This window comes from Podarcis melisellensis (assembly GCF_964234715.1).
Source record: "Podarcis melisellensis genome assembly, chromosome: 1".
In the NCBI taxonomy this organism is placed as follows: domain Eukaryota; kingdom Metazoa; phylum Chordata; class Lepidosauria; order Squamata; family Lacertidae; genus Podarcis; species Podarcis melisellensis.
Genome location: NC_138528.1, coordinates 83,176,666 through 83,189,873, shown reverse-complemented (window position 1 = coordinate 83,189,873; position 13,208 = coordinate 83,176,666). Strand labels below are relative to the sequence as shown.

Below are 13,208 nucleotides of genomic sequence, written 5' to 3'. Positions count from 1 at the left end.
TTACTCTTCGGTTGCACAGCTGAGGTGAATTTTCCGACCCCTCCAAGCGAATTCTCATGGGTGGAATAGTGGACTGGAAAGGCGGGACTGGAGAATCTGAGGAATTTTGGAGCAATTCGCCAGAAATAATGTGGCCTAATGGTGTGTATGCGCCCTCAGCCACCGGGAGTGGTGAGTTTTTAACCGCAAATGGGAAATAATTGGGTTTGAGGCTTAAACTGTTCGTTCCCCCACTCCAGGGGAAACCTGATGGCCGTGTATGAACCTGAAGATAATGTGAATGGCTTTGGAATAGGAGGGAATTCGAGGCTGGCCAGTGACCCCAGGGGGCTATTAGAGCGAAAACTGTAGCTCTCCATCTCCTGCTGTTCAGGAATGTTGTTATGTCAGGAGATCAGTGCAGACATGTGCATATAATCCTTTCCCTAAAACACACTGGCCTGTAGTCTCACCCCTCACCTGACTCCTGCCTTGCTTCCCTCCTGCCCCTCCTCCCTCTGTGGGGTGTGTGTCTGCCTGCTTAGGTTGGGCAACTCCCATTGTAAATTATTTAAATCTGGCTTTTCAGAAATTTTAAAACATGATTGTGTAGTAGCAGGTGGGGAACCTGTAGCCCAGCAGCATATATAGGGCCACAACTCCCACCAGTTGTCACCAGCATGAGGGATGATCGGAGCTGGAGTCCAGCAGGATATGGAGGGCTTCAGGTTCCCAACCCCTGTTGCATAGTAAAAGTGGGGGGACGACCTCTCAGTATTGGGAGATTTTTGAGGACCTATACATAGGGAAAGCAATATCTATCACTGAACCAATAGAGGTCTGTGTGGTTTTTGAGTTCTTTCTTACACATATCATTAGTCTAATAAGAGAAGTCCTTTTTTGCCTTTATTCCCTGAGACTGAAATCTCAAATACTGTGGTTGTTTTTTTTTACAGCATTTCATTGAAATAATTTGGGACACCCCTCAATATGATGCCTGATTGTGCCCTTGTGGGTAGTAGTATGCAGATTTTTCCTTTAGGTTCTGTTCCTGTGGGCTTCTCTTCCTGCTTTGCCCTTGTTATCATAATCGTTATTGCTCCTTTTATACCTTGCCCTTCCTCCTGAAGCAACCATGTTTGGCTGAGGCAGCAATGATAAAAAAAATTCTAAAAATAGTTTAAAATATTATCTCAATCGGTTATCTCAGGGTTGCAACAAAACTTTATTTCAAAATGTGAGAAAGTAGCCAGAAAACCCGCCATGTTTTTTTTTTTAACCACTTGTGGTCTACGGGACAGAGAGGTCCTGCTTTTAGGTGCAGTTGTTTTAAAATGTGTTGATTGTCAACCAACCCACTAACATCATGTACTACCTCAATGTGTGAATTTCAGCCTTGGAGGGTTTTGAGCTGCATAAATGCACTGAGAATGCTAAAACTTGGCGGGAAGTAATGCAATGAATGTAAACACATGCATGTGGAATTAAGTCCTACTTCAAAGGCTCAAAGGAAAACTATGCATTCTGAAATATCACATGGTAACATCATTATTTGGGCCATGTCATTTCAGGCTGCAGATAAGGAGATAATTTGTTTAAATGCTCTCCCATTTAAAGCACCTTCCTGTGTGCCTACAGCTAACATAATGTGAATTCTCAACTGGCAGGGCATTCTTGGACATTTATAGCTTGGCTCTTAACTTCAAGCTTCCATCCAGCATGTTTAGTCATAGGAATTGGTTATTATTATCCGAAGAGAAAGAGGCAACCCAGAATTCTTGTTTCACCGGTATTATTGCAACCTGTGGCCCAGGCCTACTTTATACAGTGGTGCCTCGCAAGACGAAATTAATTCGTTCCGCAAGTCTCTTCGTCTTGCGAATTTTTCGTCTTGCGATGCACGGTTTTCCATAGGAATGCATTGAAAATCAATTAATGCGTTCCTATGGAAACCGCCTTCCCCCGACCTCTTCTGGCGGGCGGCATTTTAAAATCGCCCGGGACAGCGGAGGACTTCTCCGCTGTCCGGGGTGATTTAAAAGCCCCTGGGAAGGCAAGCAGGGGGGACAAAGACTTTTGCCCCCCGCCTGCCTTCAGAAGAGGTCCAGGACAGGCTTCGCGGACCTCTCCGCAAGCAGCGGGAGCGCTCCTTGCGGAGAGTTGCCAGCGCGCCCAGGCTTCGCGGCCCCGCCGCCCGGCTTCGGGACATCGTTCCGATGCCGGGCGGCGGGGGGAGGCTTTCTCGCCCCGCCGCCCGGCATCGGGACGATGCCCCGAAGCCGGGCGGCGGGGGGAGGCGTTCCCGCCCCGCCGCCCAGCTTCGGGACATCGTTCTGATGCCGGGCGGCGGGGGGAGGCTTTCTCGCCCCGCCGCCCAGCTTCGGGACATCGTTCCGATGCCGGGCGGCGGGGGGAGGCGTTCCCGCCCCGCCGCCCAGCTTCGGGACATCGTTCCGATGCCGGGCGGCGGGGGAGGCTTTCTCGCCCCGCCGCCTGGCATCGGGACGATGCCCCGATGCCGGGCGGCAGGGGGAGGCTTCAAAAGCCGTCCGGGGGCTTTTAAATCGCCCCGGACAGTCCCGGGGCGATTTAAAAGCCCCCGGTTAGGCAGGCAGGGGGGGCAAAGACTTTTGCCCCCCGCCCGCCTTGGGAAGAGGTCCTGGACCTCTTCCGAAGGCGGGCGGGGGGCAAAAGTCTTTGCCCCCCCTGCCTGCCTTCAAAAGCCGTCCGGGATAGCGGGAAGCGCTTCCCTGCTATCCCAGACCGCTTTTAAAATGCTGGCGGTGGGGAGCAAAGCCTTTCGCCCCCGCCGGCCTTCCTGGACCTCTTCTGAAGTCCGGAGGGGGGGGGGGAAAGGCTTTGCTCCCCACCGCCAGCATTTAAAAAAAGGTCCCCGAGATTTCCCTATGGGCTTTCGTCTTGCGATGCAAGCCCATAGGGAAAATCGTCTAGCGAAGCGTCGCAAAAACCGAAAAACCCTTTCGTCTTGCGGGTTTTTCGTCTTGCGAGGCATTCGTCTTGCGGGGCACCACTGTACTTGCCTTTTCACAGATATGCTGTTGTAACAGATAAGGAGCCAGTGAATTCATGTTTAGTGGATGTGTCTCCAGCAGGGAAAGCCTTTCCCAGCTTGTGGTGTTGACATGCACTGTGCAAACTGTCACACAGCCACAGAGGCATTCTGCCACACGGTACAGCTTCAATCAGGTTTATGTCAAGCACTGAAAATTCAAAGTATCCCAGGCTCCTTTTGCACATTCCTGGAGAGATGTGGTTGCCTTGGTTGTTCACAATAATGTTAAAAAACTTCTGCACACATCATTGGGTTTTCTTGTTGAAACAGGGCAGAACTTGTCCCTGATAACCCAGCCTGAGAAGGGTAATGACAGAGAATGTCATTATGTGCTTGGCCATGTTGACAGATAAACCATAATTTGCCTTTGTTTCGCAATGGCTACATTTGCAATGGTGGTAAATGGCAGTAGGCTATTTTGATGTAACATGGTGCAGCAGCAAGGGTATTGGGTTCGGATGTGAATAGAAAACATAATATTCAGATACCGAGTGAACTAACCAAGTCACATACCCATAAGAGAGCAATCCAATACACAAGAAGCTGCTAAAAAGCATGCTGGTGTAAGTGAAGACAGAGTACAGTTACATCAGATTGAAACGGTTCAGCAGTGGGGCTACTGCTGAATGAGGTGGCCTAAGGCTGGCAGAGGTGAAATGAGCCGTTAAAATACAGTGGTGCCTCACAAGACGAAAAGAATCCATTCCGCGATTCTCTTCGTCTAGCGGTTTTTTTGTCTTGCGAAGCAAGCCCATTGACAGCTTAGCGGATTAGCACTACAGCGGTCTAGCGGCTTTTAGCAATCAGCTGTTAAGCGGCTTAGCGGTTTAGGAAAAGGGGGGAGCGGAAAAAACCGCGGGAACTCGCAAGATTTTTTCGTCTTGCGAAGCAACCCCATAGGGAAATTCGTTTTGCGAAGCGCCTCCAAAACAGAAAACCCTTTCGTCTAGCGGGTTTTCCGTCTTGCGAGGTGTTCGTCTTGCAGGGCACCACTGTAGTGCTTGAATTACAGCACCCTTTTTAGCTTTACCAGGTACATCACATTACCAGGTCATGTGACCGATCTGAACAGGCTTAGGATCCAGCCTAACTTTCCCCTTTATGGTTCTGCCCATGTCCTGTCCCCAGAGCACCCCTTTTTCAGAGCATATGCCAGATTAAACTCCACTGGGCCCTGGCTGAGATGAGATGGGGGAAATATAGCTGAGGATGAAGAAGTTAAGCTGGAGTAGCCTAGCTGTGTTTGGAACTTCCTTGCTTCCTTGCACAGCCGGATATCCACTGGATCCTCACCACCTCATCTTGCTATGGGATTCCTTCCCAAATGACTAGAATATAATCTATTTATATTCAATCTTTTCAGACCCAGGATCCACTTTTAACCCAAATTTTCATTTGGGGACCTATTTCTTGATCTTTTACCATATATTTGCATAGTGGTCGTGTTCCTGTTGCAACCCACCTAGGTTCAGGTAGCAACGCACTAGTGGGTCCCGACCCACCAGTTGAAGAGCAAGTGATATGCTATTAATACATATAGCAGCCAATAAACAATAAGAGATGTTGCTTATTCCAAATAGTTGAGGATGGTTAAAGTAAAAAGTTACTGTGAAGAGCTCCAAAGGGATGTCTCCTAAATTAGGGGTTGTCCACACTTTCCCGCTTATCCCGCTGTTTTCCCCTGGGAAAACCTGCTGTTTACCACTGAATCGGAGGAAATGCCCATTGATTGATGTTGGCAGCTTAATGTTTGTGATAGTAGTGGGTTTTTCTGGGGAAAGCAATGGGATAAATGAAAGGCTGTTTGGACCCATGCCTAGAAAGCATGGGGCAAGCGGAAGTGTGGATGAACCCTTGGTGGAAGGGGCAGTAAAATGGCCAGTGGAATTCACTGTAAACAAGTGCGGAAGGATGCACAAGGGGGCAATAATAATAATAATAATAATAATAATATAATAATAATAATAATATAATAATAATAATAATAATAATTTTACATATATGCTCATGGGGTCTGAACTGGAGTTGACTGATCAGGAATGAGAACTTAGGCAGGTAGTGGACTTCTCAGTGAAGATGTCGATCCCATGTGTGGCAGTTGTGGAAAGTATAAATCCCATGGTGGGGATCATTAGGAAAGGAACTGAAAATAAAACTTCCAACATCCTAATGCCATTATACAAATCTATGGTGCGTCTGCCTTTGGGATACTGTGTCTTTGCCTCACCTCGGAAAGGATATTGTAGAGCTGGAAAAGCATTCCAAAAGGGGCAACCAAAATGATAAAGGAAACAGAGTAACTCCCCCATGAGGAAAGGCTACAACATAAGGAGCTTTTCAGTTTTGAGAAAAGGCAGGTAAAATTACGCATCTTGTGGAGAGCGTAGCCAGAGGAAACTCTTCTTGCTCTCTCATAATACTCTTGGACATCCGGTGAAGCCGTATGTTGGAAGATTCGGGACAGACCCCCAAAAGTACTTCTTCCCACACTCATAGATAACTATGAAATTCGTTCTCACAGGAAGCAATGATGGCTACCAACTTGGATGGCTTTAGGAGAGAGAGAAATCCATGAAGGATAAGGCTACCAGTGGCTACTAGCCACATTGTCCACTGTTGGAGGCAGCATGCCCCTGAATTCCAGTTGCTTGAATTCATGAGGATCAGGTTGTGCTTTCAGGCTTCCCCTAGGCATCTGGTTGGCCACTGTGATGCTGAACCAGATTGGCCTTTGCCCTGATCTAGCAGACCCTTGTGCTCTTACATTAATAGCTGTGTTGCATTTCCTTGCAAGGTCCTTCTTGCGTACAAAGGAGAACGCCTAGGTTAACAAAGGTGTGTTTGACAACATAGAATCTCCTAGTTAAATGTCTTTTTTCTCTCTCAGTGAGCAGCCCATGAAAGTCCCTGGACTTCTCAAGAGACACAGATCTTCTTTCTCCTTCCCAGGATGTAGATTCAGCTCTCAGTGCCATGCAATTGGCTTTTGTGTACAAATGCAGTACGGAACCCCTTCCATTATATGGTTTATAAACCCTTTTCCTCTTCCACAGTGTGATTTGCATAGGCAAACACAGTACGAGCACCAAATCTCCAAGAAGGAACTGGATTCAGAAATGTTAACTTGGCAAAAACAATAACTCCCAATGCAGCTAGCTAGTAGGAGGAGTGTGTATGTGTGTGTGCTTGTGCATATGTAAGTGTGTGTGTAGGGGAGCTGGCACTGGAATTCCAGACAGGCTGGTGGCGGCGGCTGCTACAGCTGCAGGAATGACATTTTGGCCTCTGCTGCCCTTTAATTTCAAACTCTCTGCTCCATCATACTTTTCTATTCAGCTCCTTATCCCCTCCTCACCCCATTCCCTTCCCTCCCTCACTCATGGGTACCGAGGACTCAGAATGGAATAATGAGCTCTATGAAACCACCCTAGGCAGTGCTGTGTTTCAGAACTTCTTATGCGATAATGTGATTTGATACTTGGGGGGGGGCTCTTCTCCCATAACTCTCATTTGGTACAGCACGGCCTGAGCTGTGCACTGTTGCTTATGCCGTGGTCAACTGAGAAATAGTGGGCCATCCTATTATTGACCATTATTTTATTTTAGATTTTTATTAATTATCTGTTACAGAATCGGTGAAAAACCTTCACAAAGCAATTATTATAATTTCTGCATACAAACATAAATAATAAAACATGACAAGACTAACAAGAACAGGTCACGGGTGGGGGGGAATGCAAAACACGAGCCTTCATTTTATTTTAATTCCTTGGTTCTTTGCAAAGACACAAAGAAGTAACAGGCAAGAAGTGAAAGGTGTCTGCTGAAGAGTGGTTGTAGGCAGTGCTGGAAGTTACAGTAAAGGGCACTGAGCTATCTGGACTTTCATCCATGCCCTGTACAGTGAAAATCAGTTGTCGTCATAAGCTCTAGAAATGAACATACATCTGAAAAGAGAGATCCTGAAACCTGTGATATTCTCTCTCTCTCTCTCTCTCTCTTTCTCTCTCTCTCTCTCTCTCTCTCTCTCTCTCTCTCTCTCTCTGTTGCAACACACAAGCATATAGTATATGTTTAGCTCAGAGATGAGCCAGAACAGTGCAAGGAGGAAAAGATGATTAATGGCCAATAATAATATGATGGATAATAAAGACAATCTCTGGGGTTGGAGGTAATCCCTGGTGTGACTGTTGTAATCCTGCCCTCAAGTGTAGGATGTGGAAGGTGGGGCAGATCCTTAGTCTCTTAGTATTGTATTGATCATACAATTTGCCTTTCTTGCCCAGCTGCGCAGTTATGAATTGGATGCTTCCCTTCCTTTATTCCTAGTGTTCGTCCTCTGCAGATGGGAATGGGCCTCCACTGTGAGACCGCTCTGGGGATCCGTTCTTCACACAGAGTCTTTGGGTGACTCCTGATGAGCTCATTTGGCTTTTGCAAGCAGCTGCCTCACAAAAATACCAGCTGTGCCATTAAAAGAGCCTAGCAGACAAGCCTCATTGAATCAACAGTCACACCCAGTGCATTACCAGTCTGCAAGTGTGAGCATGCTCCCATTACTACGCTGCTTTGCACAGAAACATCCACAATCCCCAACATACACACACTCATACACACAGAGATGTAGGTTGTTCACAACGCACTGTGGAGACCTGACAATTGCACAGCTTGTCTCCAACAGTAATAGGTAAAGCGGAAGGTGTGTTGTGTTTGCTTTTAATTAGGGAGGCATTTGCTGTGCATGAGAACTTAAGAGCCAAATTATTTCATGATAAAATGGGTGATCTTGATAGTGAGATCTAATGTTATTATCTTTCCCTGGCAGGTATGGGATGATGCATGTGTTAAACAGACTGACAACCAGATCGCAAACAAGTTAAGCTGGTGGACTTGGATTTAGCACTGCTTAATCCTAATTCAGTATTTTGAATATACTTGTTTATTGATAGAATTGTTCAGGGCCATTGCACTCCCCAACCCAAACTGGGGATCCTAGGCCCAGAAGTGCCCCCGCTATGTCAAAAATGAGGATGTGCAGACTTGCACTGGGCACAGATTGTATAAAACTGCTGACTGCAAGTATAGTGTTGAACAATATACAAATAGTTTAGAACATTCTAACAAAGCCTTTTAGAAGTTGTTGCAATGAAGTTCAGTGATTATTAAAAATAAGCTAGACTTGTCCAAGGGCCCAAAGGGGTAGCATCAGAGTTCTGTTGACCTGCTTCTTGAGAACACCTTTGTGCCATTCATAATTTTCTCCATTGTTATGTAACTGAAGAGGTAGATTGGAGATGATGCATTCAAAAAGCGCCATCCTTGATTTTGTACATGTGTCACATATACATGGAACTTGCTTCTTGTAGGTCATAGTAGATCACAGTGCACACAGCAGTAAAAGCTGCAATTTGCTAACAGAGCTAAATGGGCAAAGTACCAAAGTGAGATTTTGTGAATGTGCTAACCAAAGTGAGTTGGTTTTTAAAAAGAGAGATCCCTTTGAATATACTGGATCTAGGGAAGTCCCCTGGAAAATGTCACATTCCATGTCTGTTGTGCCTTTGAACTCATGTTGTTATGGGGTAATGTTCATAGACTGGTCTGACAGATGCAACTTTCACCTCCACTAAGAATTTTTCTGCTTTCTAATTTAAGGGTAGTTGCAGCTCTCAGCCTCTGCAAAATAATTATTATGGATCACTTGTTTGAGACAGGATCTTATGGTTAACAGGTACCAGAGCATCTTGCAGTTCACCTTCCTGCCTTAAGGCAGGAATGCTCACCCACCACTTCTTGCATAATCCAGACCATAGTGTGCCACAAGCTTAGTGCCAGGGTGACTGAGGCGTCTTATGTAGACGGTGTAAAATTATCCAGATGCTTCAGCTTAGTGAGCCAAAGCACATATTGCAAGGCCTTTTAGTTAAATGTGATGTGGACTAAAATTCCTTCCAAATAAAAGGATAAGATGTTCTTTAGTGTTTCAGTAGGTTGTACATTTCTGTAAGTTTCCTCAGTATTTTGGTTGCTAAAGAGAAAAATGTAATCCGGGGCTTCTCCATTCTGCTGATATCGTTTAGCGATGCATAGCAAAAGCTGAAATTGTCCCATGTGAAGCTCATTCCACAGGGAAATGGAGAAATCTAGCTCCAAAGCCAGACTATTTGGCATCCCCCTGAGAAGTAGGGAGTATAAAATTGAAGGCAATGACCATTCAAATCTTCCAGTGAAATCAGCAACAGAAGCAACAACCCCATCAGACTTCTTTCTTTTTTTAAAAAAGGTTCTTAAGGGATCTTTGGAAATGCAGTTATCATTTCTGCACAAAGATCTCTTCAGTGGTGCCAGTAGCATTTGACAAAAAGAAAAAAGATTTTCATTGTGGTGCTGGTTTGACTTGGTGTACCATAGCAAAGGAGAACAGTGATGCCATCTGTCATCCTTGGCTGAGGTGGGAATAGTAAGGGGTGGGGCTGGACTGGAGTTTCCGCTGCTCCTTGCCAATAACTCTGATCAAGCTGGTTGTGTCCTGGAAAGCTTGCACACTGCTCTTAAGGGTAAAGTTAGATCTAATCTGGCTGGCTGCTTCCGAAGTAGCAGAGAGATTGAAATCTGCAGATTTTGACAGCCTGCTGGGAAAGGAGCAATGGCATTCTCTTCTCACGGGATGGATTTAGATGCAAGGGATCAGAGCTAACTAAAAGGAAGGAATGTGCATGAGGCATCGTATACAGATGGATAAGTATACAGATGGATAAGCAGAACCGGTATGCTGCGTAACTTTCCAGCAATCAAGCGGTCTCTGCGGGGGTGTAATCCTGGGTGGGTTGCTAATCTGCTCAGTGTATCTCAAAAGGTCAGGAAGAGCTCAGTGGATGTAGTGTCATGGGTGGCGCTTAAAGGTGACATGAAAAGGATTCTAAAAATTCCACAAAGGCATTTATTCTTGGTTGGGCAGCAGTGTCTTAGGAACATAATCAAGGTTTAAGCCCCCATGGTCACAGATCACAACCCACTGATAAAAGCATCTGCTTCAAAAAACCTTGTACCAGCAAAGGGTCCCCCCGCGCTTACAATAAGTCCATGAACCCACACCATTTATCAGCCTTTCTCCTCTCCTCTCCCCTCCTGCTCCCTCACACTGGCCCAGTGAAGGATCAGTGAAATTTTTGGTTTGAATTCCAGTGCAAATATTTGTTTGAGACTCTAAACAAGCCTCTGGAAAGGTCTGTCTGCTGCTACTGTGCAAGCATAGAAAAGTAAAACTGGCCATAATCATCAAAGAAAAAGGAATTTCTTTAAATGCTTAAGATGAAAGGGCCCTGCAGTCGAACATGGCAACCATTTTACAAAGCGGCAACATGCCAATATCTGCCTGGCTGCCACATGGGGACATGGATGAGAAAGTTACTGCACATTCTCTCTCGTGTCAGAGAGCTGGGGAAGCCAGGCAGTGATGCAATTCTCAGCTTCCTTTGGCAGTGTGGTATACAACCATCTTCCTTCCTGGTTACATGCACACTGTAGTAATTTACATCGTAACACAAGTTAATAAAGTATGAATTCAGGATGGATTTAGAGTGCAGAAGGTGGATGTCTGGCTGATGGAGGGGGTGATTGTAGCAGGGCCCTGGCCCTTGCCTGCTAAAGGGGAGGTTTAGCTAAATGGCTATAGTGAGGTTCTCATCCCCAGTCATTCCAAACATGTCTTCAAAAGCAGTGTTGGCTGGTGCCTCTTGGGACTGGCAGGGAGGAGGCAGAGGGGCCAACAAAAGGTGAAGGCAGAGTCAGTGGACAGGCAGAAACAGCTAGTTCTGATTCCCCCCCCCCCCCACTCTTTCCAGTTGAGTTCCTCAAAGGTAATGCTGAGATTAAGCAGGAGGGAGCTGGCAAGCATTGTGCCACCCCCTGGGCTGGTTGTAAGTATGAAGGCAGGCAGGGCAGGCTGGTGGGATCTGGCCGAGAGCAGTTTCTTTATTTCACAAAATTTATGTATCCCATGAATGTAAGAGAACCTCAAAGCAAATTACAAAAGTATAAAACAAAACATGAAAATTATTGATAAACAGGTAAAAATAGGTATTTAAGATACTCATAAGATGATTGACATCACCAGTAGCTAAAACTAAATAAAGCACATGTTGCTTCTGCATGTCTGGAAGTTGGAAGGCTGGTGGGGCAGTGCCCCGTTTCTCCTAGTAGGCCAGCCAAAAGACTTGGGAACGTTTCCTGCCAGCCAGAATGGAGTCTGGAATTGCGAGCTGCAGGCAGAAAAGACAGTTGGCTTTTTTGTTGTTGTTCAGTGAGGGGCTTGGGGGCCCTTGGTTCTTCCTGTCTGGAGACTACACCATTTCCATTAAGAGGACTGTGGTGGCTGTTTTATAAACTGAGTTCAGATTGTGCCCCATAGAAAATGTAAAGTAAGAGATGTGTGAGCCCTGCTGTGCCTCTAAGAAGCAGCAGCAAAGGCCGGACTGAAGGTCCACAGCAAACCAGCTTCTCATGCCCTTCATCTGTGGTGTTGGTTCCATCCAGTTCTGGCAGGGATTTGATAAACATTAGCTTGATGTTTGTGGTGAATTTCAGAACTGGTGAAAGCTGCTAGACTGGCTCTGGAAACACTTAGTTTTTAGCAAAAAACAACAAGTAAAGTCCTTGATGGCTTTTCAATTTGTCCGCCTCATTGCAATAAAGGTCAAGCTGGGAACTGAAACCCTGTAGCCCAAAGAGGCTAGGGTAATCTAGGTTGGAAAAGCAAATACGTCTATGTTGTTTATTTGTCCTCTCTGAAGGCTTCTGAAACGGTGTGAGTTTTAAGGGTTAGGAGGGGGGAAGTATTAGTTGTGGCCACTGATTGCATAGACTTTTGAAGCTACATTTGAACAGGAAGGTATTAAGAGTATATAATTGGAAGGATCAGTAGATGAATTGTTTCTTAATATGTCTTAACTGCCTTATGGTATTCACAATTCAGGCAGGGACTTGCAGAGTGGTTATTATAAAATTAGCATAGGGTAACTTCATAGGGTGGAAGGCAGGAAAGTAGCATGGCAAGTGTTGCCTCCCTGCAACCAAATGGTGATATGGAGCAGTGGGGATGTAGTTACACTTAATACATCCCATGGCTGTTTATAACGTTTTAAAAAAGAATTAGGAAAAAACCCACCTTGGAGATCTAATCATGGATCTCTTCCCATCTCATCTACCGGTAGTTTGGGTTAGGGTTAGGATATGCATCTAGGAATGTAAACTGTGAATGTAACAAGTGTTTCAAAGAGGTATATGAAAAGAGAACCTGAGATAAAATGGAATAGACCACATGCTAATATAATGAAATTAATACAAGAATAAATTTAAAAAATGTTAGGTTAATGTTACACGATGGTACCATTTTATTCATGTAACATTAACCTAACTTTTTTTTTTATTATGGCGCCGCAACCCCAGAGTCGTCCGCGACTGGATCTAATGGTCAGGGGTACCTTTACCTTTTTATGTATAGTAATTCATTCTTTTTTAAAAAATTGTCTACAATGCAAAGCTTATAAACAACTTATAAATATATTTTAAGAAAGAGGTGCACGTGCTGGGGATGGGCTGCAGTTACCTGTTGGGTGTCAGCCTGGATTTGCCCCTTGTTACATGCATGAAACAGTCCTCAGGTGGCTGGCAGGCAGTGACTGAACACTTCTGGTCCCATTACAGACAGGGCTCTCTTTGAATGAGAGTCCCAAAGTTTTTCTTTTCGAAAATCTTTGCCTCCATTTGCAAATATTCTGGGGAACGTTGAAGCCAAAGGATTCCACTCTTCATCACAATAGATATCCAACTGAAGCAAATAACTAAGCAACATAGAATCCTTTGGCTCACTGGCAAATTTTGGTCTTTGATCCTGATCCCATCTTCTTAGCGCTGGAGAAATGTGGAGAATCTGACATGCTGGCAGAACCGGTTTCAAAAGTTTCTTATGAAACACTCCCCCCCCCCCCAGTGTCTGCTGCCCTTTATCTTCCAAGTCTATGGCCGCTTTCATGCTAACGAAAATTATGGCTTCACTGCTGACTGGAATTCAGGGGAAGAGTTCCATGTCCACATGTAAAATAAGGTGCGGCAGGTGCAGTTCTCAGAAGAGAGGCCTCCAGGTACATTCCATATT

General features: G+C 45.4%; 1 protein-coding gene across 1 annotated transcript in view; it reads left to right on the top strand.

The window, feature by feature from the left end:
• PLEKHG3 (pleckstrin homology and RhoGEF domain containing G3) overlaps window positions 1–13,208 on the top strand; it is a 46,866-nt gene continuing 33,658 nt past the window's right edge. The window contains exon 1 of the mRNA XM_081888534.1: window positions 1–171. Coding sequence (XP_081744660.1) covers window positions 57–171 — 115 coding nt within the window. The 5' untranslated portion in view covers window positions 1–56. The remainder of the gene's footprint in view (window positions 172–13,208) is intronic.